Source organism: Sapajus apella, unplaced genomic scaffold (assembly GCF_009761245.1).
Source record: "Sapajus apella isolate SASKATOON/1434 unplaced genomic scaffold, GSC_monkey_1.0 scaffold53, whole genome shotgun sequence".
Taxonomy (NCBI): domain Eukaryota; kingdom Metazoa; phylum Chordata; class Mammalia; order Primates; family Cebidae; genus Sapajus; species Sapajus apella.
This window is the reverse complement of record NW_022436993.1, coordinates 551,741-574,524: the sequence shown is the minus strand read 5'-3', so window position 1 is coordinate 574,524 and position 22,784 is coordinate 551,741. Positions and strand designations below refer to the sequence as shown.

Here is a 22,784-nt window from a genome sequence, read left to right as displayed (position 1 = left end):
AGAGTTTAGGCCGTGTGCAGTGGCTCACGCCTGGAATACCAGCACTTTTGGAGGCCAAGGTGGGCAGATCTTTTGAACCCAGGAGTTTGATACTAGCCTGGCCAACATGTCAAAACTCTGTCTCTACTAAAAGTACAAAAATTAGCCAGCTGTGGTGGTTTGCACCTGTAATTCCAGTTACTAGAGAGGCTGAAGCAGGAGAATTGGTGGTGGGAGGCTGTAATCCCAGCTACTCAAGAGACTGAGGTAGGAGAATTGCTTGAACCCAGGAGGTGGAAATTGCAGTGAGCTGAGATTGCACCACTGCACTCCAGCCTTGGTGACAGAGCAAAAGCAAGAGTTTAACTAACTTGAGGCTGGCCACATGAAAGAACTGGAGTTGTCACTCAAATCAGTCTCCCAGAAGACTTGGGGTTAGGGTTTCTCAAGGACAGTATGCTGGGCTGGGGACTAGGGAATGGGTGCTGCTAACTGGTTGGTGGTGAAATCATAGGGGTGTGAAAAAATGGCTCTTATGCACGAGCCTGCCTCTGGGTGGTGGTCACAGGACTGGTTGAGTCATGTGTGATGATCCTGGGTGGGGCCCGTCAGTTGCCAGAATGCAAATATCTGAAAAACTTCTCAAAAGACCAATCTGATGTTCTATAGCAGTGATGTTATCTATAGGGGCAATTGGGGAAGTCACAATTCTTGTGACTTCTGGTCACAGAACACCTGAGCCATAAGGGATTATAGAAACTATTCCTACGTTTTAGCAGAGGTCAAGACTCTCCCATAATTTTAATCTCTTGGCCTTTCATTAGTTTTTGGTCCCTGAGCAAGGAAGGGGTTAGTTTTAGGGAGGGGCTGTTATCATTCTTGCTTCCAACCAAAACTATAAACTAAATTCCTCCCATGGTTAACTTGGCCTATGCACAGGTGTGAGCAAAGCCAGCCAGCCTGTGAGGCTAGAAGCAAGACGGAGTCAGCCACACTAGCCTTGCCTCACTGTCATCATCTTTCAAAGTCGCTTTCAGCCTAGAAGATAAAATCATCTCCAAGTTCTTAGCGATTGGTGGGTCTCCCATTCATGGTCCTTGAAATGGAACCAAGGATGGACCCCAGGGGCCCTGGGGTGTCCCTTCCATTGAAGCCACTTTCTTGACTGGTGTGAGGCTCAGGAATTTCCCATAGAGCATTTTTCCATAGGAGAAGGCCAAGCTCTAAACAGAAGGAGCTTGCAAATAAAATGAAGCATTGGAGGAAGAAGCCACTGACAGCCACCTAGGCAAGTTGCTTTCTGTAACTGAAAGCTGAAGTCCAAGAATGACCTCAAGCTCATTCCCAGAATTCCTTACTTCAGGCTCATGGGAACTGAGACAAGTTTGGGAGTAGTCATTATTTAATCAACTCAAAAACAGCCCATAGTTTCAGCTATAAAGGCGCTCCCTTCCTCGCCTTCCCTTCTCCTCCCTTTCCTCACAATTTCTTGCCACATACTTTTCAAGGAGAAACAAACCACTATTTGCCAGTGACGAGCCCTTCACGGCCTCTCAGCCTTTGAGATGAAGAGTGGTGTGCTGAACCCAGAGCTTCGGTGCAGTTGGTGTGACTTTGAGGAAGCCGTTTCACCTAATCTCCATTTCCTCAACTGTAAAAATCAGAGACAGATGTGATTTTTTTTTTTTTTTTGAGATAGGGTCTCACTCTATCGCCCAGGCTGGAGTGCAATGGTGCAATCTTGGCTCACTGCAACTTCCACCTCCTGGGTTCAAGCAATTCTCCTGCCTCAGTGTCCTGAGTAGCTGGGATTACAGGCATGTGCCACCACGCCGGGCTAATTTTGTATTTTTAGTAGAGACAGGGTTTCTCCATGTTGGTCAGGCTGGTCTCGAACTCCCTACTTCAGGTGATCCACCTGCCTCAGCCTCCCAAAGTGCTGGGATTATAGGCATGAGCCACCGCATCCAGCCAATGTTTGCTTTTTGAAGTCAGAGTCAGTTAAAAGAGTTTGTATTCAAGACCAGCCTGGCCAACATGGTGAAATCTCGTCTCTACTAAAAACGCAAAAATTAGCTGTGGGTAGTGGCCAATCCCAGCTACTTGGGAGGCTGAGGCAGGAGAATCACTTGAACTTGGGAGGCAGAGGTTGCAGTAAACCACTGCAGTCCAGCGTGAGTGACAAGAGTGAAACTCCATTAAAAAAAAAAAAAAAGAAAACGTTTGTAAATTTGTAGAAAAAAAAAAGCCCATGTTTAGATCATAGAGATTAGGAGTGGTGCCTTGTCCTGCTCAGTTAGCACATTTCTATTCAAAAATATTAAGAAGACCCAGAAATGAACTCAGTGGCCCAGAATAGAAACGCCCCCTTCTGGTGGGTGACACGCTGACAGGCAAGGGTGATTTATTTAGAACTGTGGCTACTCCTGCATTCCATGGTACGCATGTACCAATGGAGGTAACACCTCTCAGCCTTATGCACAAAGGGAATCTGGCTCATTATCGTCTGAAGCCTTCAAACGACTCTGGTAACAGGGCTCACAGTCCTCTTTTACTGAGGTCATTGCATGACATGGAGACAGAGTCACTTGAATATCGAGTCTAAATATTCCCTAGAACGACCTTGCTTTTTCTACCAACAGCAAACAGCCGCGGCTGTCTTCCCAGCTGAGCGCTGCTTCCCTCTCACCACAAGGGGGCGAGAAAGACACGCGACAGCACCTCTCCCTCCTTGCTGGAGGACGGAAGAGAAAACTCTGGCCTGCCATTAAGAAGGGATTTTATTCCCTGGAAAATAAAAGTAATAAGAGACGCCAACGTTCCAGTGTTGGCTTAAGAAACAGTGGTTACCCTGGTGGGTTTTTTGTTTCTTTGCTTAATTCCTGCAGCCCCAATCTTTTAGAGCTTGGATGTGATTATTCTCTAGAGAATGAACACAATGTTATTATTTATTATTATTATTTAGAGACTCACTGTGCTGCCCAGGCTGGAAGGCAGTGGTTTGATCATAACTCACTGCAGCCTCGAGCTCCAGGGCTCTAACAATCTTCCTGCCTTAGCCTCCCAAGAGACGGACTACAGGAATGCATTACCATGCCTGGCTAATTTTTATATTTTTTGAAGAGATAGGGTCTTGCTATGTTGCCCAGTCTGGTCTTTAACTCCTGGCCTCAAGCGGTTCCCGAGCCCGGCCTCCCAAAGCTCTGGGAATATAGGCGTGAATCACCAGGCCTGACCTGAACACGTTTTTTTTTTTTTTTTTGAGACGGAGTTTCACTCATGTTACCCAGGCTGGAGTGCAATGGCGCGATCTCGGCTCACCGCAACCTCCGCCTCCTGGGTTCAGGCAATTCTCCTGCCTCAGCCTCCTGAGTAGCTGGGACTACAGGCATGTGCCACCATGCCCAGCTGATTTTTTTTTTGTATTTTTAGTAGAGACGGGGTTTCACCATGTTGACCAGGATGGTCTCGATCTCTTGACCTTGTGATCCACCCGCCTCGGCCTCCCAAAGTGCTGGGATTACAGGCTTGAGCCACCGCGCCCGGCCCCTGAACACGTTATTTTAAGTAACCTGAATGATGTATGTGTAAGAATCCAAACATTTGATAAAAGAGGGCTTGAAGCCAGGCGTAATGGCTCACACCTGTAATCCCAGCACTTTGGGAAGCTGAGGTGGGTGAATCACAAGGTCAGGATTTAGAGATCAGCCTGGCCAACATGGTGAAACCCCGTCTCTACAAAAAATATAAAAAAATTTAGCCGGGCGTGGTGGCAGGTGCCTGTAGTCCCAGCTACTTGGGAGGCTGAGGCAAGAGAATCACTTGAACCTGGGAGGCGGAGGTTGCGGTGAGCTGAGATTGCGCCACTGCATTCCATCTTGGGCAACAAGAGCAAGACTGTCTCAAAAAAAAAAAAAAAAAAAAAAAAAAAGAGGGTTTGATGGTCTGGAGCATAAGCTGCTTCTCTTCTACCAGGCTATGTGGTATGCAAAAAATTTGGGAGGGCCCTGGGCAGGACAGTGTTTTCAACAGAAGAAAAGCCAAGAGGCTGTGATATGGCGATTCTATTCCTGGTACTGGATGGTCCAGTATACCTGCAGTGCCAGGCACACCTCAAGAGGTACTTATCAAAGAACAGTGTTAGCAAAAGCTGGGAAAATAAACTATTGACTGCTCCTTAAAGAAAGATATCAGATCGACTTGGGTTTTCCTTCCCCTCTCTCCCCGCTCGTTTCTCTGCATTTTTTTGGTCTGGAATTATGATATGACATAAAATGACTTTTTTTTTTTTGTAGCCGGAGTTTCGCTGTTGTTGCCTAGGCTGGAGTGTAATAACACAATCTCGGCTCACTGCAATCTGCCTCCCAGGTTAAAGCAATTATCTTGCCTCAGTCTCCTGAGCAGCTGGGATCACAGGCAACCACCACCACACCCGGCTAATTTTTGTATTTTTAGTAAAGACAGGGTTTCACCATGTTGGCCAGGCTGGTCTTGAACTACTGACCTCAGGTGATCTACCTGCCTCAGCCACCCAAAGTGCTGGGATTACAGGTGTGAGCCACCACGCCCAGCCATGATATGAAATGACTTATAAGGAAGGTTGGTAGAGCCTGCCAAACAGAATTTACCTTTCATCTCATCGAAAGTTAAATCTGTCCAGTTGTTGATCAAAACAAAATGGCCATGAGCTATTGTTTAGAGACTGGTCAGAAAAGGAAGATAGAAAGTGCCTTTGAGTCATACAGAATGCAGGTTTGGGAGAATCCCTGTTGGTTTAAAATGGATCCTAAACATGAATTGAGATCCTGCGTACAGCTGTCTTCTGTGGCCCTCTGCCCTCTGCAGCCCTTCCTGTAATTACTCACTCAAGAGCAGGCCTGCTAGGTTAGGGAGGGCTGGGTCACAGGAATGTGGCCGCCCCATCCTTGCTTTTTTTGTGCCTCTTAAGCAGTCGCAGCCAGCACTGGTGCTCGGCCTATTCTGAAGTGAGTTGTACACCTGCCCTCATTTTTCTCCTCAGTTGAGCGTCTTTGGTCTTGAATAGCTCAGGTAAGTTGACACTCGGTTTCTTACTCCATAGATGAGATCTAGTGCACACGGATTTTCCTAGTTGTGGAAAATTACACACCATTGTCCTCTCTAATATTAAAGGAAATGATAACTAGAAGCTGGGTGGGCGCGGTGGCTCCCACCTGTAATCCCAGCACTTTGGGAGGCCGAGGCGGGCGGATCACAAGGTCAGGAGTTTGAGACCAACCTGGCCAATACGGTGAAATCCCATCTCTACTAATAAATAAATAAATAAATAAATAAATAAATAAATAAATAAATAGGCTAGGTGTGGTGGCACGCTACTCAGGAGGCCTGGGCAGAAGAATTGCTTGAAACCGGGAGGTAGAGGTTGCAGTCAGCCCAGATCGCACCACTGCACTCCAGCCTGGGCAACAGAGCGAGACTCTGTCTTGAAAAATAAAAACAAAAAGTCTGCCCGAAGCAACACACTGGAAAGTGACTGAACCCCAAGCTAAGTCTGGGCCGCGAATGCAGGAACACAGGAACGCACCTCATCTCGGCTTCCTTGTGTCTGGTTCTGCCTCAGGAACAGCCTCCCTGCCACCTGCCACAGCCACAGATGTTTTTTGTATTTTCCACGTTTTCTACAGTGATCCATTACTTTTACAATCAGAAAACAATCAACTGGGCCTGACGAGCTGGCTCACGCCTGTAATCCCAGCACTTAGGGTGTCTGAGGTGGATGGATTATTTGAGGTTGAGAGTTCGAGACAAGCCTGGCCAACATAGTGAAAACACATCTCTACTAAAAATACAAAACTTAGCTGTGTGTGGTGGCGCCTGCCTGTAATTCCCGCTACTCAAGAGGCTGAGGCAGGAGAATTGCTTGAACCTAGGCAGAAGTTGCAGCGAGCTGAGATTGTACCACTGAACTCCAGCCTGGGCGGCAGAGTGAGACACCATCTCAAAAAAAAAAAAAAAAATCAATTGGCTAGATACGGTGGCTCAAGCCTGTAATTCCAGGGCTTTGGCAGGCTGAGGCAGAAGGATCAGCCAGGAGTTTAAAGCCAGGAGTTTGAGACCAGGTGGGGCATCATAGTGAGACCCTGTCTTTATTTAAAAAAATAAATAAGAAAGAAAAGAAAAAGAAATCAGACAAACAAAACCCGATAGTCTTGAAAAACACCTCAGTCATACAGAGGCCAGCCCCTAAAGTCCGTCTCTGAAGCTCTAAGTCAGGGAACACTGCTGTTCCATCTCTCCTGACTCCTTAAAATTCAGTGACTTAAAGATTACATTTTGGTCAGAAGTTAAATAATAAAACCTTTTCCTATCCCGTCCACCACTTTCACGCACTCCCGGGCCCCCACGCGGCTTATATTAAGACGCTGGTTTAAATTTCCCGAGTTACGGGGTAAAAGGGGAACGGGCTGCGGCGGGAGCGAGTCTGAGAAGCACAGCGCGAACAGGGGCGCCTTGGTGCCAGGATCGGGACGGGGAGGTCTCCGGTCCTTACAGACTCTAGCCTGGGGGGAGTCTGTCCAGACCACAAGTGTCTGTGCCCTGTTTTATTTTAAGACAAGTCGAGGGCGCTCCCTGAGTCAGCACAGACGAGGCGGTGGGGGAGGCCGACCGCGGCTCGGACACGCGAGACCCGGGCGCACTTTGCGCGCGGGGAACCCGAACCGTGCGCGGGCGGCCCCGGGCGGGGTCCGGAGAGGCCGGGAGGGCGTGGACCCCGCCGGGGAGGGGCGGGCGCGGGCGCGTCTGGGTCTGGCGGGATGATGTAAAACGGCTCGGAGCTCCGTGGCGCCTCGGCCCCATTACCTTCAATTATCATAATTGGTGCCTCTCTCCAGCGTTTGCATTTCCCCCGAGGGACCTCTCGCTGTTCCCGTTCCTCCTCGCCCTGTCTCGATCACTCGCCCTCGGCTCGCGATCGCTCTCCCAGCCTCGCCCTCCCCTCGGTATCGATCTTTTTGGATGTTCTCCCTGCCTAAAACGGATGCTAATATCCCTTCGATTGAACCGAAATGGCGCTGCGGCGGCGATTTTTCTATTGTCAATAGAAACTTAGAGGGACCCGGGATCAGCATTTATCTTATACTTAAATTAATTTCTCTAAGTACTTTTCTACTTGTATTCCAACGAACCAGGAATCAGTAACGATGTGTGGAGCCTGGAGTACGTTTTCCCGAAACTTCTCGATCTGCCAGTAGGAAGGTTCATCTTCCTGGACATCCCGGTCTCCCTCTTCCCTCTCTCTTCGCTGGAGACCTGCTGGCTGATGGGAACGAAAAGACTTAAGGTCTGCAAAGGCTTTGATTGTACCTTGAGACGTCACCTCTGACAGAAATATAAAAACACAGGCTCTTCTTTCGGCATTGCCTGCGTCTTTTCAGGGGCCGAACCTCACCTGTCTTCGGAAAAACTGTGCCGATCGTCAGGGTGACTTGAAGGATTCGGAAAGAGAGAACTACCAGCGCCCTTCCATCATTCCTACAGATCTTTGTTAAATTAGGCAGTTACCGGAAAAAAAAAAGAAAAAAGAAAAAAGAAAAAGGGCAGGTGGATTAGAAGCATTTTGAGGGCAGGAGCAATTTCAGAAATCTTCTTGATCACACCTAAAAAAAAAAAAAAGGACATCTCATGAGTACGGTTCATGGCGAGTGTATCCATACTTAATCAGGATTTTCTTGGGAAATGCTTCTGTTCAAAAGTGAATAAGCAACATCAGACTTCTTTGAAAAATGCCACTGGATTGGAGATGGGCTATCTAAAGGTGTGGTGGGGCAGAGTGGAGGAGACTTCTCACATTTCCCAACAGACTAGAGGCATCAGTTATGGTTACATGCGAGCAGCTAAGTTTCTTGCGTAATGATGTTAGCCAACCAATTTGTCTTGGCTGATTCTTGGACTATCACCAGTCATGGGAGCAAACCTTTGTTGGCAAGATTCCTGTGTTTTTAGAGAGATATCATCACCCTGCCCAGGCTGTAGGCTGACTTGGCAGTAACATTATTTGTACTTCAAATCTTCTGCTCCAGGGAGGAGAAAATCCTGAAACTATGGGAAGTCCAGAAGCCATCATAAATACATTCAGATATTAAAAAGTTTTTTCCTTAGACCAATTTCTAAGGAAATCGGTACCATTTCTGTAGAGATTCACAGTTAACAAAACTTACGTGAAGACGTCATGCAGCACTAGTAGCAATCTCTGGAGCAGGCAGGCTACCAGACACTCTTGTTCTCATTTTATGGGCAAGAAAACTGGGTACCAAGGGGCCAACTGATTGGCTCATAAAAACTCATTGAGTATACTGGGCATGGCGGTTCACGCCTGTGATCCTAGCAGTTTGGGAAGCTGAGGCAGGCAGATCGCTTGAGCTCAGGAGTTCAAGACCTGGCCGAGCATGATGGCTCACACCTGCAATCCCAGCATCTTGGGAGGCCGAGGCAGGTGAATCACTTGAGGCCAGGAGTTCTAGACCAGCTTGGCTAACATGGTGAATCCCTGTCTCTATCAAAAATACAAAAATTAGCCAGGGATGGTGGCAAAAATCTGTAATCCCAGCCACTCAGGAGGGCGCGGCAAGAGAGTTACTTGAACCCGAAAGGCAGAGGCTGCAGTGAGCTGAGATCAATCTATTGCACTCCAGCCTGGGCAAGAGAGTGAGACTCCATCTCAAATAATAGTAGTAAAATAAACAATCAGCTTGGGCAACATGGCGAGACCCCGTCTCTACAAAATGTTAAAAAATTAATGGGGTGTAGTGGCGTGCACCTGTAGTCCTAGCTACTACAGTCCTAGCTACTGGGGAGCCTGAGGGGGGAGGATCACTTGAGCCATGGTGGTGAAGACTTCAGTGAGACAAAATTGTGCCACTGCACTCCAGCCTGGGTGACAGAGCAAGGCCCTGTCTCAAAAAACAAACTAACAAAATATTGAGTAAGGGAGCGTGGATACAAATGAAGGACTTCAGTTTCTTCCTTTAGTGTTACTGCTTCCTCGCTCTATCGCCCAGGCTAGAGTGCAGTGGTGTGATCTTGGCTCACTGCAGCCCCCCTCCCGGGATCAAGTGATCCTCCAGCCTCAGCCTTCTGAGTAGCTGGGATTAGAGGCATGCACCACCACACCCACCTGATTTTTGTATTTTTTAGTAGATACTGGGTTTCACCATGTTGCCCAGGATGGTCTTGAGCTCCTGGGTTCAAGTCCGCCTTTCTTGGCCTCCCACAGTGCTAGGATGACAGGTGCGAGCCGTAGTGCCAGGCCCAGAGAACTCTCTATATATACTCCTGTGATTTAATGAGGAATGCTAAGTGGTACAGGGTGGAGCAGCGGGGATGGACCTCCAAGGACACAAGTGACTACTTTGACCCTTTGGCTGTAACGTTGATGGATTTTGCTCGTGAATTACATACAGACTGGCAAGCGATGCCATCGCTCACAGACATCACATCAGGGGCAGCTTGCCTGCTCCCCTGTGGAAAATACCAGCGTGACTATTCACCCCGAATACTCATCTTTCTCAAGAAACTAATAAAAAGCTCTGCTCGTTGCCCTGGCCAACTAAAAATACAAGACATTCAACATTGTCATATATTAAAAATATTTCAGGAGTTCAAAATTGTCCTGGACTCTCAAAAGTCCTGGACTCTAGAAGGTTCTGAGTTTTCAGACTTTAAAATGGGCTGTTTGTAGATGACCACATTAAGTTATTTTAGATGATAGCAAACACTCAGGTGATAAAGCCACACATAATTAATAATTTGAAGGAATACTTTTTTTTTTTTTGAGACAGAGTCTCACTCTGTTGCCCAGGCTGGAGTATAGTGGTGCTGTAATCATGGTTCACTGCAACCCCTACCTCCCTGGCTCAAGGGTCAAGTAGCTGGGACTACAGGCACAAGCCACCATGCCCGACTAAATTTTGATTTTTTTTTTTTGTAGTGCTGTGGTCTCCCTATGTTACCTAGGCTGGTCTCAGGATGCCTGGGCTCAGCAATCCTCCTGCCTTAGCCTCCCAAAGTGCTGGGATTATAGATGTGAACTACCACGTTGGCCATATAGATGTTTTAAAGGATTTTAAGCGATGTCTTTGAAATTATAGGCTAAACATGTAACGAAATGGCACTAAACTGTGAATGGGACAGCAGAGACTTACTTGGTTTTGCTTTTGCTTTTTTAGAGACGAAGGTCTCACTCTGTTACTCAGGCTGGAGAACAGTACTGCAATCATAGCTCACTGTAGCCTCGAACCACTGGCCCCAGCCTCCCAAGTAGCTAAGATCACAGGTGCTCCCCACCACATGGGGCTAATTTCTATACATTCATTGACTGATTGATTGATTGAGATGGAGTTTTGCTCTTGTTGCCCAGGCTAGAGTGCAATGGCACGATCTTGGCTCTCCAGAACCTCCACCTCCTGGGTTCAAGTGATTCACCTGGCTTAGCTTTCTGAGTAGCTGGGATCAGAGGGATGCGCCACCACGCCTGGCTAATTTTGTATTTTTAGTAGAGACGGGATTTCTCCATGTTGGCCGGGCTGGTCTTGAACTCCTGACCTCAGGTGATCCATCTGCCTTGGCCTCCCAAAGTGCTGGGATTACAGGCATAAGCCACTGTGCCTGGCCTTAATTTCTATACTTTTTGTTGAGACAGAGTCTGCTTATGTTACCCAGGCTAGTCCCAAACTCCTAGCCTCCAGTGACCCTCCCAACTCAGCCCCTCCAAGTAGCTAGGATTACAGGTGTGAGCTGCCCTACCTTATCAGAGAGTTATTTCTGTTTAAAAGGATTCTAGCAGAATAGGAGCCATTTGTTAGGTGACCAAATAGAACAAAGGAAGATTATTTAATCCCTGAAAAATGCATCAGAAGTTCTTCCCTTAATACCAAGGATAAGAACAAGAATTCTGTTCACTGATGACTTCACTTAGGGTCTACCCTTTCCATAACCTCTGCCCATAAATCTCATTGAAATGAATTAAATATTTGAAGATGTGTTTGTTTGGCTGACATTTTATTTCATGGCTTGAACTCAGACATCAAATATGTGTGTCTTGATACTTTGTGAATGATAAAACAAATACTATATAGTTATTTTCTCAGGAATTATTATGAAATAAAAACAATGACAGTGGCCGAACATAATAGCAAATAGAATATTGAAGTTCCACTGCAAAAGACTTTATTCAGTTGGGTCACTGAGGTTTGAGTTTGAGATTCCAAAGGATAGGACAGGATAATAGAAGTCATTACTGGACCATCCATGGGAGGGAGAGTGGGTAGAGGGAAGAGCATGGTGGGTGCTGGGGAAGGATGCAAGATTTCATCGCATTTCAAGGAAAGGTCTAAATGTATATATATATTAGGTGATCCTCAAGCCTCCTGGGTTCAAGCGATTCTCATGCCTCAGCCTCCTGAGTAACTGGGATTACAGGCGTGCCCTACCATGCCCAGCTAATCTTTTTGTGTGTGTGTGCTTAGCAGAGACAAGGTTTCACCATGTTGGCCAGGCTGGTCTTGAACTCCTGAGCTCAATTGATCCTCCCTCCTCAGCCTCCAAACTGCTGAGATTACATGTGTGAGCCACCACACCTAGCCACTGGCCTACAAATTCTTCAGACAGAGCCTCAACTCAACAACGTTTATGGTTTATTTGCATGACCCCATAGCATTTTGGCTTATCTGTGGGAAGATGGGCATTTTGGAATGTGAGTTTCAGCCTTGTCCTTCCTTTTCAAGTCCTATCACTCTACCTTCCAGGTGCCATAGTCAGTCTTTATGTCCTCTATTTTGGAAGAAAAACAAAAACAAACAAACAAAAGAAAACCAAACCAAAAATCTCCACAACAACCTTGCCATTCCTCTGGGATGGGCTTATCTCTCACCTTTGGCCAATTCAAATGAAAGTACATTTTACATCTTAACTCCTAACTTCTACGGAAAACGAATGACTTTAGAAAGAAACCAAAAGCTACTACTGGAAATTCAAAGTGTTACCTAACCTCTGTGGAGTGTTAGTTGGTAGAAGATTTGTATAACAGGCAGAAACCTTAAAGCCCATCACTAGACTGCAATAGTTGTTTGTAAGCGATCGAGGAACCTGAACACAACTGCCTTCTCTATGAACAAAATGTACCCAGAGCATTTTTTTTTTAATTGGCATTGTGAAGAGAGAAGTAGTGCTGAAAGGAGATTGTCCATAACTTTGGGAAACAATGGCATTATTTGGGTAAGACAGATTGATAGAGCAGTTACAGTTTTTTTTAATTTGCATTTTTTTTTTGGTGATGGTGTTTCGCTCTTGTTACCCAGGCTGGAGTGCAGTGGCGCGATCTCGGCTCACCGCAACCTCCGCCTCCTGGGTTCAGGCAATTCTCCTGCCTCAGCCTCCTGAGTCGCTGGGATTACAGGCACGCACCACCATGCCCAGCTAATTTTTTGTATTTTTAGTAGAGACGGGGTTTCACCATGTTGACCAGGATGGTCTTGATCTCTTGACCTCATGATCCACCCGCCTCGGCCTCCCAAAGTGCTGGGATTACAGGCGTGAGCCACCGCGCCCGGCCCTGCAGTTACAGCTTTATTAACAAAGTGGGTTTTGTGGTGGAGGACAACTGTAAAAATGTATCATTGGCTGGGCAGAGAGGCTCACACCTGTAATCCAGCACTTTGGGAGGCCAAGGCGGGCGGATCACCTGAGGTCAGGAGTTTGAGACCAGCCTGGCCAACATGGTGAAATCCCCATTTCTACTAAAAATACAAAACTTAGCTGAGTGTGGTGGCACATACCTGCAATCCCAGCTACTCAGGAGGCTGAGGCAGGAGAATTGCTTGAACCCAGGAGACAGAGGTTGTGGTGAGCCGAGATCATGCCACTGCACTCCAGCCTGACTGACAGAGCAAGACTCAGTCTAATATATATAATATATATATATTAGAATCAGTTTTCTGTTTTTGGGTATAGATGGTTTATTCCCAGGTATTTTCAGAGTCCTTTTGTAGGTGTAAAAAGAATTTTGGTCATTGATTTCATTTCTTGCTTTAAACTTCAAAAGGACAGTAGATTTTGCTATTTTTCCCCTCTACTTATCAACCCGCATGTAGGAAAGTAATAACTGAATTATGTGCAAAGCATAAGTAAAATTCTCTAGAGATGAAATTCTCCTTATGAGTCTTAAATTGAATTAAAATTGTTGCCTATTCTCTCAACTATTGATATGGCCTCATAATTGACATATTACCCCTAAAATGATTGTGATATTCTACATTGATTTGAACATTCTGATTCACTTAGCTGAAAAGTCCATGTCTTCCCCAGAACCATTAAAGTGAAGACTTGTTTCTCTTAAAACTAATTTCTGGCCATTTAGAAAGTCTGCCCATTAATAATAAAAACAAAACAGTTGAAATCATTGTCTAAAAAATGGATCCCAAGTTCTTATTCTGAACTGCACTTGGAACAAAAAAATATATACAACCTGGAGTGCTCAAAGTTAACATTAATTCAATAAAATACAAATATCTTAGTTCGGTTCTTTTGGGTTGCAAGGAAAAGAACCTGAAGTAAAAAGGGGACTTTAAGGTTACTGAGTTAACCTAAAGACAAGAAGGGAGGCCCCGAGACTGGAAATCCATTTGGATTTATGTCTTTGCCACTTTGTATATCTTCATCATTTTTCTTTCTCTGCCGACAGGTGGACTACAGCTGCCCCAAAGCAAAATTTTTATGTCCCTTGTGAAATGCCCTTGAGGAACTGACCAACACGTCTGTCCAAAGATACAGAAGAGAGACTCTAACTGACCTAACCTGGGTCATGTGACTAGCTAAGGCCAGAGGGTCAGAGTCTCCTAATCACGTTGTCAAATCCCACTGCAGGGAAAAGGAACATTCTCTGAATTGGGCTGGGAGACACTCATAAAGTGTCTCCTAGAATGCAACTTTCACCAACAGATTCCCCAGACCTCTTCCATTAAACAAGTATTTATCTGCATCAAAGGGAAACAGAGTTCATTTCTGGTGCATCTCTGTTCACATCTTCACATCTTCACATTTTATGCTACAGTCACAAAGACTCCCAACTACCTGTTCGCTACTTACCACGCCTACTCCTGTACACAATCAAATAATGTCATGTCTCAATTCCTGTGGTCCTCAGTGCTTGTAATGGTCTTCTTTCAATGCTTAACGTCATCGCTTCTAGGAGACTTTCCTGGCTCTCTTTACCCCGTCCTAGGCTGGTTAACCTCTTTCTTTTAGGCATTGTAACGTTATCCACATAAACCTCTATCATTGTCCAACTCCATTGTTTTGAGATTTACTCTCTTGTTTCTGACATCTTTCTAACCCCAGACACTGCAAACCTGGCCTCTATGGTGGGAGGCCAGGTTGAGTGAATATACTCTGAAAGTTTCCTTTTAGCTAATAATTGACTCTCTAAAAGAGAGTGTATCATTACATAGAAAGTATTGTCTGCATGAAACCCTTACCATTGTGAACTTGTCGAGGTTCTAGTAGCCAGGAAGTTCTAATCAAACACTGCCCCAGGACTGACTTGTTGGCACGCCCCTTGAGAAACCTGCTTGCTGTTTACCTGGTGCTCTAACTAGTTTAATCTTCTTTTAAAACTTCTGCTGAGCTTATCCTTCTCTCGTTTTAGATGCAGTTTTTTTTTTTTTTTTTTTTTTTTGAGACAGAGTTTCACTCTTGTTACCCAGGCTGGAGTGCAATGGCGCGATCTCGGCTCACCGCAACTTCCGCCTCCTGGGTTCAGGCAATTCTCCTGCCTCAGCCTCCTGAGTAGCTGGGATTACAGGCATGCGCCACCATGCCCAGCTAATTTTTTGTAGTTTTTTAGTAGAGACGGGGTTTCACCATGTTGACCAGGATGGTCTCGATCTCTTGACCTCGTGATCCACCCGCCTCGGCCTCCCAAAGTGCTGGGATTACAGGCGTGAGCCACCGCGCCCGGCCTGATAGATGCAGTTTTGATCTAGAGAAGTAATGGTCTGAACATCAGTTTATGAAATTATTTTTCTGCACATAAACATTATTTTTCAAAGGCAATTTCACTAACGACATCCTGCAGCCCTGCAGACTTTGAACAACTTTAAAAGGTTAGGCGTTTGAGATATGTTGGCCTTGATTTTCAGTCCTCAAGACATATATAAATTTTTCTTAGTCTTAGAGCTCACGCCTGCACTCCAGTCCTAAGGGATTTGACTTTATAATTCTCACCTTGGCATGAAATGTGCCTCTCTTTCTTTCCTTCCCCAGCCTCCAACCCCCTTTTGAGCCATCGGGTAGGGAAGCGCTGGCAGATTCTCAAGAAGAATTTTGCAAATGGTTGACTTTTGTTCATCTCAGGTTTTTGGGGAGGGGATAAAAGAATATTCCCTCAGATAATGAGTTTTAAGCTTAATTCCTTTCAAAGGGGGTGGGGAAACTACAAGAAGACCACCTTGAGTAGCTTGGGAAGGGCAACCCCGCGAACCCTAATAAATGAATTAGCATCTCAAGGAGGAGATCACCGCGGGGCTGATATTGATCTGGGTCAGCCGGCGTGTTTGCCAGAGATTGTTTGGGGGGTGGTTAATTGAGTGTCAGTCTCGGCCAGTGTCGTCTCGCTGGCGCCGGGCGCTTTTGGATTTGCTAATTTTCGTTAAGTGTCTCTAGCCGGCTACTCGTCCCGTGTACCCGGGAGAACCTAGAGGCTCCTAACCGATCAACAGTCGGTCTGTCTGGGCTTTATCGATCCCAGGGCCGGGCAGCTCGAGGCGGCCGCGCTGCGGGGGTTGGGGCGAAGGCCGAACGCTTACCCCAGCGCCGGGCCGCCTCCTCCGGGCTCCCACCCGACCCCTCCTCCGCCTCCCGCACAGGCCGGGGCGTAGTCACTCGCCCCTGGGGGCTCCGGAGGGCGCAGCACGCGGACCCCCTGCGTGTTTCGGGGGGCACCCAAAAGAAGCCCCGGGCTGCGGGGACGCTGGCCGCCCGAGGATGGGCCGTCAGGGTCTCGGCGCCCCGCGAAGGTCACGGACGCGCAGGCCTCCGCAAGGGGGAGCGCGGGAGACGGCAGCGCCCCAGCCGGGCGCCCCAGACGCCGGCGCCGCTCGGAGCCGCCGGGCAGGTCCCTCCGCGCTCGCGTCTGGGTCCGCCCCCCCGCTGCGGGGCGGATTGACAGGAGCCCGGCGGCCAATGGGACGCCGCGGGGCGGGGCGGGGCGGGGCGGCGCGGGCCGGGTCTCAGCGCGGGGCGCTATTTACCGCGCGGAGCCGGCGGGACCCGGGCTGGCGCGGGCGGGAGCTGCGGCGGGTTCCCTCGCGCGCTGGGGAGCCCCTGCCCTCTTCGCGGAGGCGGACGGCCGGGCGCCCACCCCGGCCCGCGGCGGTTCCCTGGGCGAGCGTGCGTCCCTGGAGTCGAGCGGGGCGAGGGAGCCGGCGGCCGCCGAGGGGGACCGAGAAACTTTTCTGGGCTCCTGGGCGCGCCCTGCAGCCGCGCTCCATGCTCTGGCCGCCGCCCGGCCCGCCGCCCCGCCGCTGACGGCGCCCTCCGCTCCGGGCAGGGCCCATGCCCTGCGCACTCCGGGGGTCGTAGGCTGCCGCCCAGCCGGGGCTCCTGGAGCCGGCGGGGGCGCCGCGGCCGTGCGGGGCGTCAATGGATCGCCACTCCAGCTACATCTTCATTTGGCTGCAGCTGGAGCTCTGCGCCATGGCTGTGCTGCTCACCAAAGGTGGGTGCCGGGGGCGCACGGGGCCCGGGGTCCCGACCCGCCGCAGGGCTTCGGAGCCGGCTGCAGACGCTTTGTTAGCAGCGGACGAGGCTCCCTCCCGCGCCGGAGCCGCAGGTCGTGACAAGTTGCTGTGTTCTTAGAAGGCGCGGCGGTGGCGGGGCGGGTGGATGCGGTCTCCGATCTCAGGGCTGGAGCTGCTCAGAGGGTCCTCCGGGCCTGACTGCGGGGAGCGGGGCAGAGTCTCGGCTCGGCGCCGCCGCCTCTGACGCAGCCCCCGGGCGGCCGGGAGCGATCGCAGACCCCGGCCCGCAGCGTGTCTGAGTGAGTGTCTCAGGATGTATTTCTGTGAGTGTGTCTGAGTCTCAGGATCTCTGAGTGCATTTCTGTCTGTCTCTCTGAGCGTCGTTGTGCCTCTGAATGTGTCTCTGAACCTCCATCTTTCAGTGTATTGATGTGTCTCTGAGTGTGTCTCTGAATGTATCTCAGAATGCTTTTCGGAGTCTCTTTCTCCGAGTGTCTTTGTGTCTCTGAATGTGTCTGAGTCTCTGTATCTCTCAATGTATCTCTGTGACCTGCGTGTGTCTTTCTGAATGGATCTCCAAATGCATTTCTGTGTCTTTAAGTGTCTTTCTATCTCTGAATATGCATCTGAGTCTGAGTGTGTGTCTCTGAGTGAGTACATCTCTACGTGTATGCCTGTGCGCCTGTCTTTGTGATTGAGAGAGTGTATGCGTCTTCCTGAGAGTTTCGGTGTCCGAGGTGTGAAGGAGTGTGTGTTGTGTTGCTTTTCAGTAGCCGGGAGGAGTAGGCTCTGTCAGCGGGCTCATTTCCCACTCCCCTCATATATTACAAACAGGACCAAAAAAACCAAAAAACAAAAAAAAACAAAAACGGATCAGTTTCTCATTTCCTCTACAGGCTTTCGCCTTTTAGATAGAAATAACCTGAACTCCCTCTGAATTTCACGGTTCCCCTCACCTCCTTTCTATGAAATCTACCTACTTTTCTGTGAACAGATAAATTTTTTTTTTAGTAGGAAGCACTGTTTAGCCTTTGCACGCCCCCCCCTTCTCTCTAATTGCCATGTAGCAGGCATGAGGTTAAAACATAAGCTAGCCCAGCAAGGATGATGTGCTACAGTATTTATTTATTTTGGAAGGAAGGGTGTAATTAACCCTAAATAACAGCCCTTGCAGCTTGCAGAGGGGAGCCTCCTGGCCCTATCAAAGGCGGGCAGAACAGGGAGGGACTGAGGCTGACATGAAGTCACAGATACCGAAACTATGTGCCTGATAATGATATAATTAGGGGATCAGAGATTTCTGACGGCTGCGGACTTCAAAAGCTTTAAAAGAAGCCAGCAGTCTCTCCTGTAGCCATCTTGACTAAAGCAGACATTTTTGTTTAATCACTACATACAGTAACGAAGGGGGTAGAAACAGAAGGGCATTGTTCCACAGTTTCAAAATACCAGTCCCCTCTCTGGCCTTTTGCATGCCACAGGAAGAAACTTTATGAACGACAGAAATATAGTTTTAATACAGTGGTACAAAAGTCCATTCTCCTTGCTTAAAATGTGGCTCCAATTAAAAAAAAAAAGTAGTTAGAACTTTCCCAGTTACCTGTCAAAATTTTATTAGACTGTTTTTAGGTCATTGAAAATACAGTATTTTAAATAGACTCTCATAAACATTTAAGCAGCATTTTACTTGTATTCAGTTTTCCTTTTCTGTACAAGGTCTGAGGCTAATAGGGTCAAAATGGGCTTTTAATCTGTTTTATTTATACTTTAAATCTATATATGGAATTTGTCAAACTAGGGATATGTAGTCATCACTCCAGAAGACTGGTAAGCTTTATGTGGAAAATAAAGTGAGCTTGGAGGGAGAAGGAGAAAGAGCGGAAAAGCCGTTCTGCAAAGCAAAGGTTCTTATTTGAAATAGAGAAAGAACTTGGGCCCAACCCCAGGACACTGAGTGCAGATTGCGGAGCAAGGACCCCGGCTTTAGACTGTTAGGGGTTGCCAAAGATCTGTGTTTAGTGGGCTGGTTTTTCTTAGAACCGAAGCATTAGCAGCCTCTGGTGGAAACTGAGCATACCGTACCGTGGTCTGGAATTTGGACAGATAATTAAATGAGACACCTTACTCAGGCATTCAGAGAGAGGCGGACGAAGAAAGGTAAGGGTGGGGAGAGGTTTGTAAAACAGCATGTCTCAGTGTTTAATTTCAGAGTGGAGGTTTCAGTAACCATACAGATCTTCAGATGGGAAACTGGAAGAGGTGTGTGAATTCGTTCAGTTTACTCACTGTGGCATGTGACAGCGACCAGGGTCCACTAGGTGGATATCGTATTCGTGATAACTTTTAAGACCCAGATTATTTCAACTAGAGACTGATATAAAAGCCTCAAAGCTTGCCCTGTCACAAAATGTGAACAGAGCCTTGCAACTCACAAAATAAGTTTTTATAAAGGAAACTTTTAATCACTTCCTGTAGAAAATTTGAGGTTTCCTTAAGGATTTTTCATTCAACCAGCAGAGGATTTTCAGTTTCAGTGTTTCCCCTTTTAGATCACATGTTGAATTACATGTAAAACTGGTGAGGAGGAGGAGGAGGAAAAGTTAGCCTTGCAGTTCTATACTCCCCCCACCTTTTATGACTTTCCATTTGGGCTGAAAGAAATTGACTTTGGCAAGCAAACCACTAATTGTAAACTGCCTAGTTCCTGTTTTACAATATACTGACTAAAAGCTCCTCTGCATGAAAAGATCTTTATAGGCAAAAAGTTTGCCTTTTCTAGAGAGGTTGCAAATAGCTGCCTAGTTTCATAGTTTTAAAACCTCCTGACCTGAGCAATTTCTAGATTGTTGTGTTTCTAGTTAATAACTTTATAAGGTGTTAGTTAAAGCTCTTAACTCTTGGCGCAGTCCTTTGGGATAGTAAACAATTCAGTAGTTCCGATCAAATATTTATACTGACAAAATCAAAAAGCCTAACATTTTTATGTTGTATGGTCATGTAGGATTAAAATGAATAAATACTATGATTTGCCTTAAGGTAGGAGAAATTGTATTCATTACTATTTCCTTCAAAAAGCAAGTTTCTTTTTAAATTACTCTCTAAACCCCTCAGAAATCTACTGTTAGAATTATTACATTGCCAAAATTACCTTTAACTGGACTGGCTGCAGGAAGGGCTTCTCCAGGCTCCACGGACTGGAGCACTCAGCTTGGATTATCCGAAAGTTCAAGCCTTTGAATCTGGGATTCGGCAGTTGCCTAAATAGTTGCTTTATCTGGTTTCTGGAGCAGAGTTTGACCTGGTTTCTCATTGTTTTCAGGTGAAATTCGATGCTACTGTGATGCTGCCCACTGTGTGGCCACTGGTTATATGTGTAAATCTGAGCTCAGCGCCTGCTTCTCTAGACTTCTTGATCCTCAGAACACAAATTCCCCGCTCACCCATGGCTGCCTGGACTCTCTTGCAAGCACAGCAGACATCTGCCAAGCCAAACAGGCCCGAAACCACTCTGGCACCACCATGCCCACATTGGAATGCTGTCATGAAGACATGTGCAATTACAGAGGGCTGCACGATGTTCTCTCTCCTCCCAAGGGTGAGGCCTCAGGTAGGTAGAAGCCGTTTCTAACCAGAATGGCTGCCTGATCTATAGACTTGTGACAGCCACGACTTTGTATGTCTGCTATTGATTTTGTTGTTAATGTAATTAGAGACATCAGAGGGAGAGGCCTGGCTGGAGGCAAAGATGCATCTTGATTGAGTGGCTTTTATGTCTGCCTGAGCATTAGATGTCTGTCTACATAATAGGTTTTGCCTGTTTTTTCAACATTTTGAAGACATTAAAAGGCCATTACATCTCAGTAATGACAGTCTGTAAACGGTGTTTGTAAGCTTCTTTAGATAGTTTTGTAATATTTATTTTCTAAATATCGTTGATTTAATTGTAAGCTTCTTTTTAATGGAATTCCTGGTTAAAATGAATAGATGATTATGAATATCCCTAGGAGGAGTTAACATGGAGTTTGATCATTTTCTTTATATTCCTTTAGGACAAGGGAACCGGTATCAGCATGATGGTAGCAGACACGTTATCACCAAGGTGCAGGAGCTGACTTCTTCCAAAGAGTTGTGGTTCCGGGCGGCTGTCATTGCCGTGCCCATTGCTGGAGGGCTGATTTTAGTGTTGCTGATTATGTTGGCCTTGAGGATGCTTCGAAGTGAAAACAAGAGACTGCAGGATCAGCGGCAGCAGATGCTGTCCCGTTTGCACTACAGCTTTCACGGACACCATTCCAAAAAGGGGCAGGTTGCAAAGTTGGACTTGGAATGCATGGTGCCGGTCAGTGGGCACGAGAACTGCTGTCTGACCTGTGACAAAATGAGACAAGCAGACCTCAGCAACGATAAGATCCTCTCGCTCGTTCACTGGGGCATGTACAGTGGGCACGGGAAGCTGGAATTCGTATGACGGAGTCTTATCTGAACTAAAACTTCTTGAACGTTTGAAGACCTTTGAGTTCTGCTGGACAGGAGCACTTTATCTGAAGACAAACTCATTTAATCATCTTTGAGAGACAAAATGACCTCTGCAAACAGAATCTTGGATATTTCTTCTGAAGGATTATTTGCACAGACTTAAATACAGTCAAATGTATTATTTGCTTTAAAATTATGAAAAGCAAAGAGAAGACTCTGTACACAGTCACCAGGGTTATTTGCATCCAAGGGAGCTGGAATTGAGAACCTAATAAACTAAAATGTGCCCTATGTAAGCTTCTACATCTTGATTTATTGTAAAGATTTAAAAGAAATATATATATTTTGTCTGAAATTTAATAGTGTCTTTCATAAATTTAAAACTAAGTGGGATGTGTAAGACAGTACATGTTAATTATACAAATGGCCATCTGCTGCTGCTCACTTGCTGGTTCTCAACTCTAGGATGTGCTTGGTTCCCCCCCACAGGACCAAGATCTTGCTTATTCTTCCACATGCCTGTGTAATTTTCTTATAGCATGGAGTTTCTAAATGTGTACTGACCATCTTTTAGTGTCTTACCCATATTTCTGGTTATGGGGTAACTCTGGTTTTAGCTTTCATCTGAGAAGGAGATCTTAAATTTATGTGTACCAGGTCAGATATAATTGATCAATTTCTGGAGTTGACTTAGCAAAGGTTATATTGATCCAGGTGTGTTCTGGAATACCTTTTCCAATGTGTCTATCTCCACTCAAAAAAGAGATAGAGAGAAAAAAACCCAACTAAACAAAACTTTCTTGGTCAATTTAGTCACTGTCTCTTTTTACTGTTGATTAATTGGCCAGTTTATTTTGTCCTAAGCCACATTAAATATTTTGGCTCCCAAGTGAGCCAAACCTTACTGTACAACAGTCTTAATTTTAAATCTTGCCCTTCAACAGGGGATGCCTTTCTTTTTTTTTTTTTGGTTTTAACTTATTCCTTAGAAAGGTTTTCTGTAGTGAACATGATACACTAATTGATTTAAATAACATTGCTACTAGGTTTCTTCCCAAATGATCCTTTATGTAATCAAATAGAACACTGGCTTCAAGGGGCAACTAACACAGCTAGGAAACAATGTTTCCTCCTGGAAGACTTTCTGTCCCAGCCTGAACTTCAATCTATGCCATATTTGTGTGCTTCCCTACCCCCACTGGATCTTTCTTATTTTAAATGTGAGAATAATTTGCCATAGAGAGTATTTTCTCAATTCCTTTGTAAATTTGAAATTTTTGCTTAAAAGTTAACCTATTAGGCTGGGCATGGTGGCTCACGTCTGTAATCCCAGCACTTTGGAAGGCCAAAGTGGGTGGGTCACAAGGTCAGGAATTAGAGACCAACCTGGCCAACAGAAACTCCGTCTCTACTAAAAATACGAAAGCTAGCTGGGTGTGGTGGCTCCCAGCTACCAGGGAGGCTTAAACCCAGGAGGTGGAGGTTGTGAGCCAAGATCATGCCACTGCATTCCAGCCTGGACAACAGAGTGAGACTCTGTCTCCAAAAAAAAAAAAA

At 46.6% G+C, this 22,784-nt stretch overlaps 1 protein-coding gene across 1 annotated transcript; it reads left to right on the top strand.

Moving 5' to 3' along the window:
• The first annotated feature begins 16,265 nt into the window (after nucleotides 1-16,265).
• On the top strand, nucleotides 16,266-21,587 carry BAMBI (BMP and activin membrane bound inhibitor). The gene is made up of 3 exons (XM_032243768.1): nucleotides 16,266-16,729; nucleotides 20,071-20,358; nucleotides 20,801-21,587. The coding sequence occupies exons 1-3, from the start codon at nucleotides 16,654-16,656 to the stop codon at nucleotides 21,217-21,219; spliced, it is 783 nt and encodes a 260-aa protein (XP_032099659.1). The 5' UTR covers nucleotides 16,266-16,653; the 3' UTR covers nucleotides 21,220-21,587.
• Nucleotides 21,588-22,784: the final 1,197 nt, after the last annotated feature.

What these genes read in the sequence shown, in the direction of transcription:
- BAMBI (XM_032243768.1), top strand. Translation starts at nt 16,654, where the DNA reads ATGGATCGCCACTCCAGCTACATCTTCATTTGGCTGCAGCTGGAGCTC. An exon ending in GGCTGTGCTGCTCACCAAAG is followed by an intron (nt 16,730 to 20,070) that starts GTGGGTGCCGGG and finishes CATTGTTTTCAG; the next exon opens with GTGAAATTCGATGCTACTGT. An exon ending in TCCCAAGGGTGAGGCCTCAG is followed by an intron (nt 20,359 to 20,800) that starts GTAGGTAGAAGC and finishes ATATTCCTTTAG; the next exon opens with GACAAGGGAACCGGTATCAG.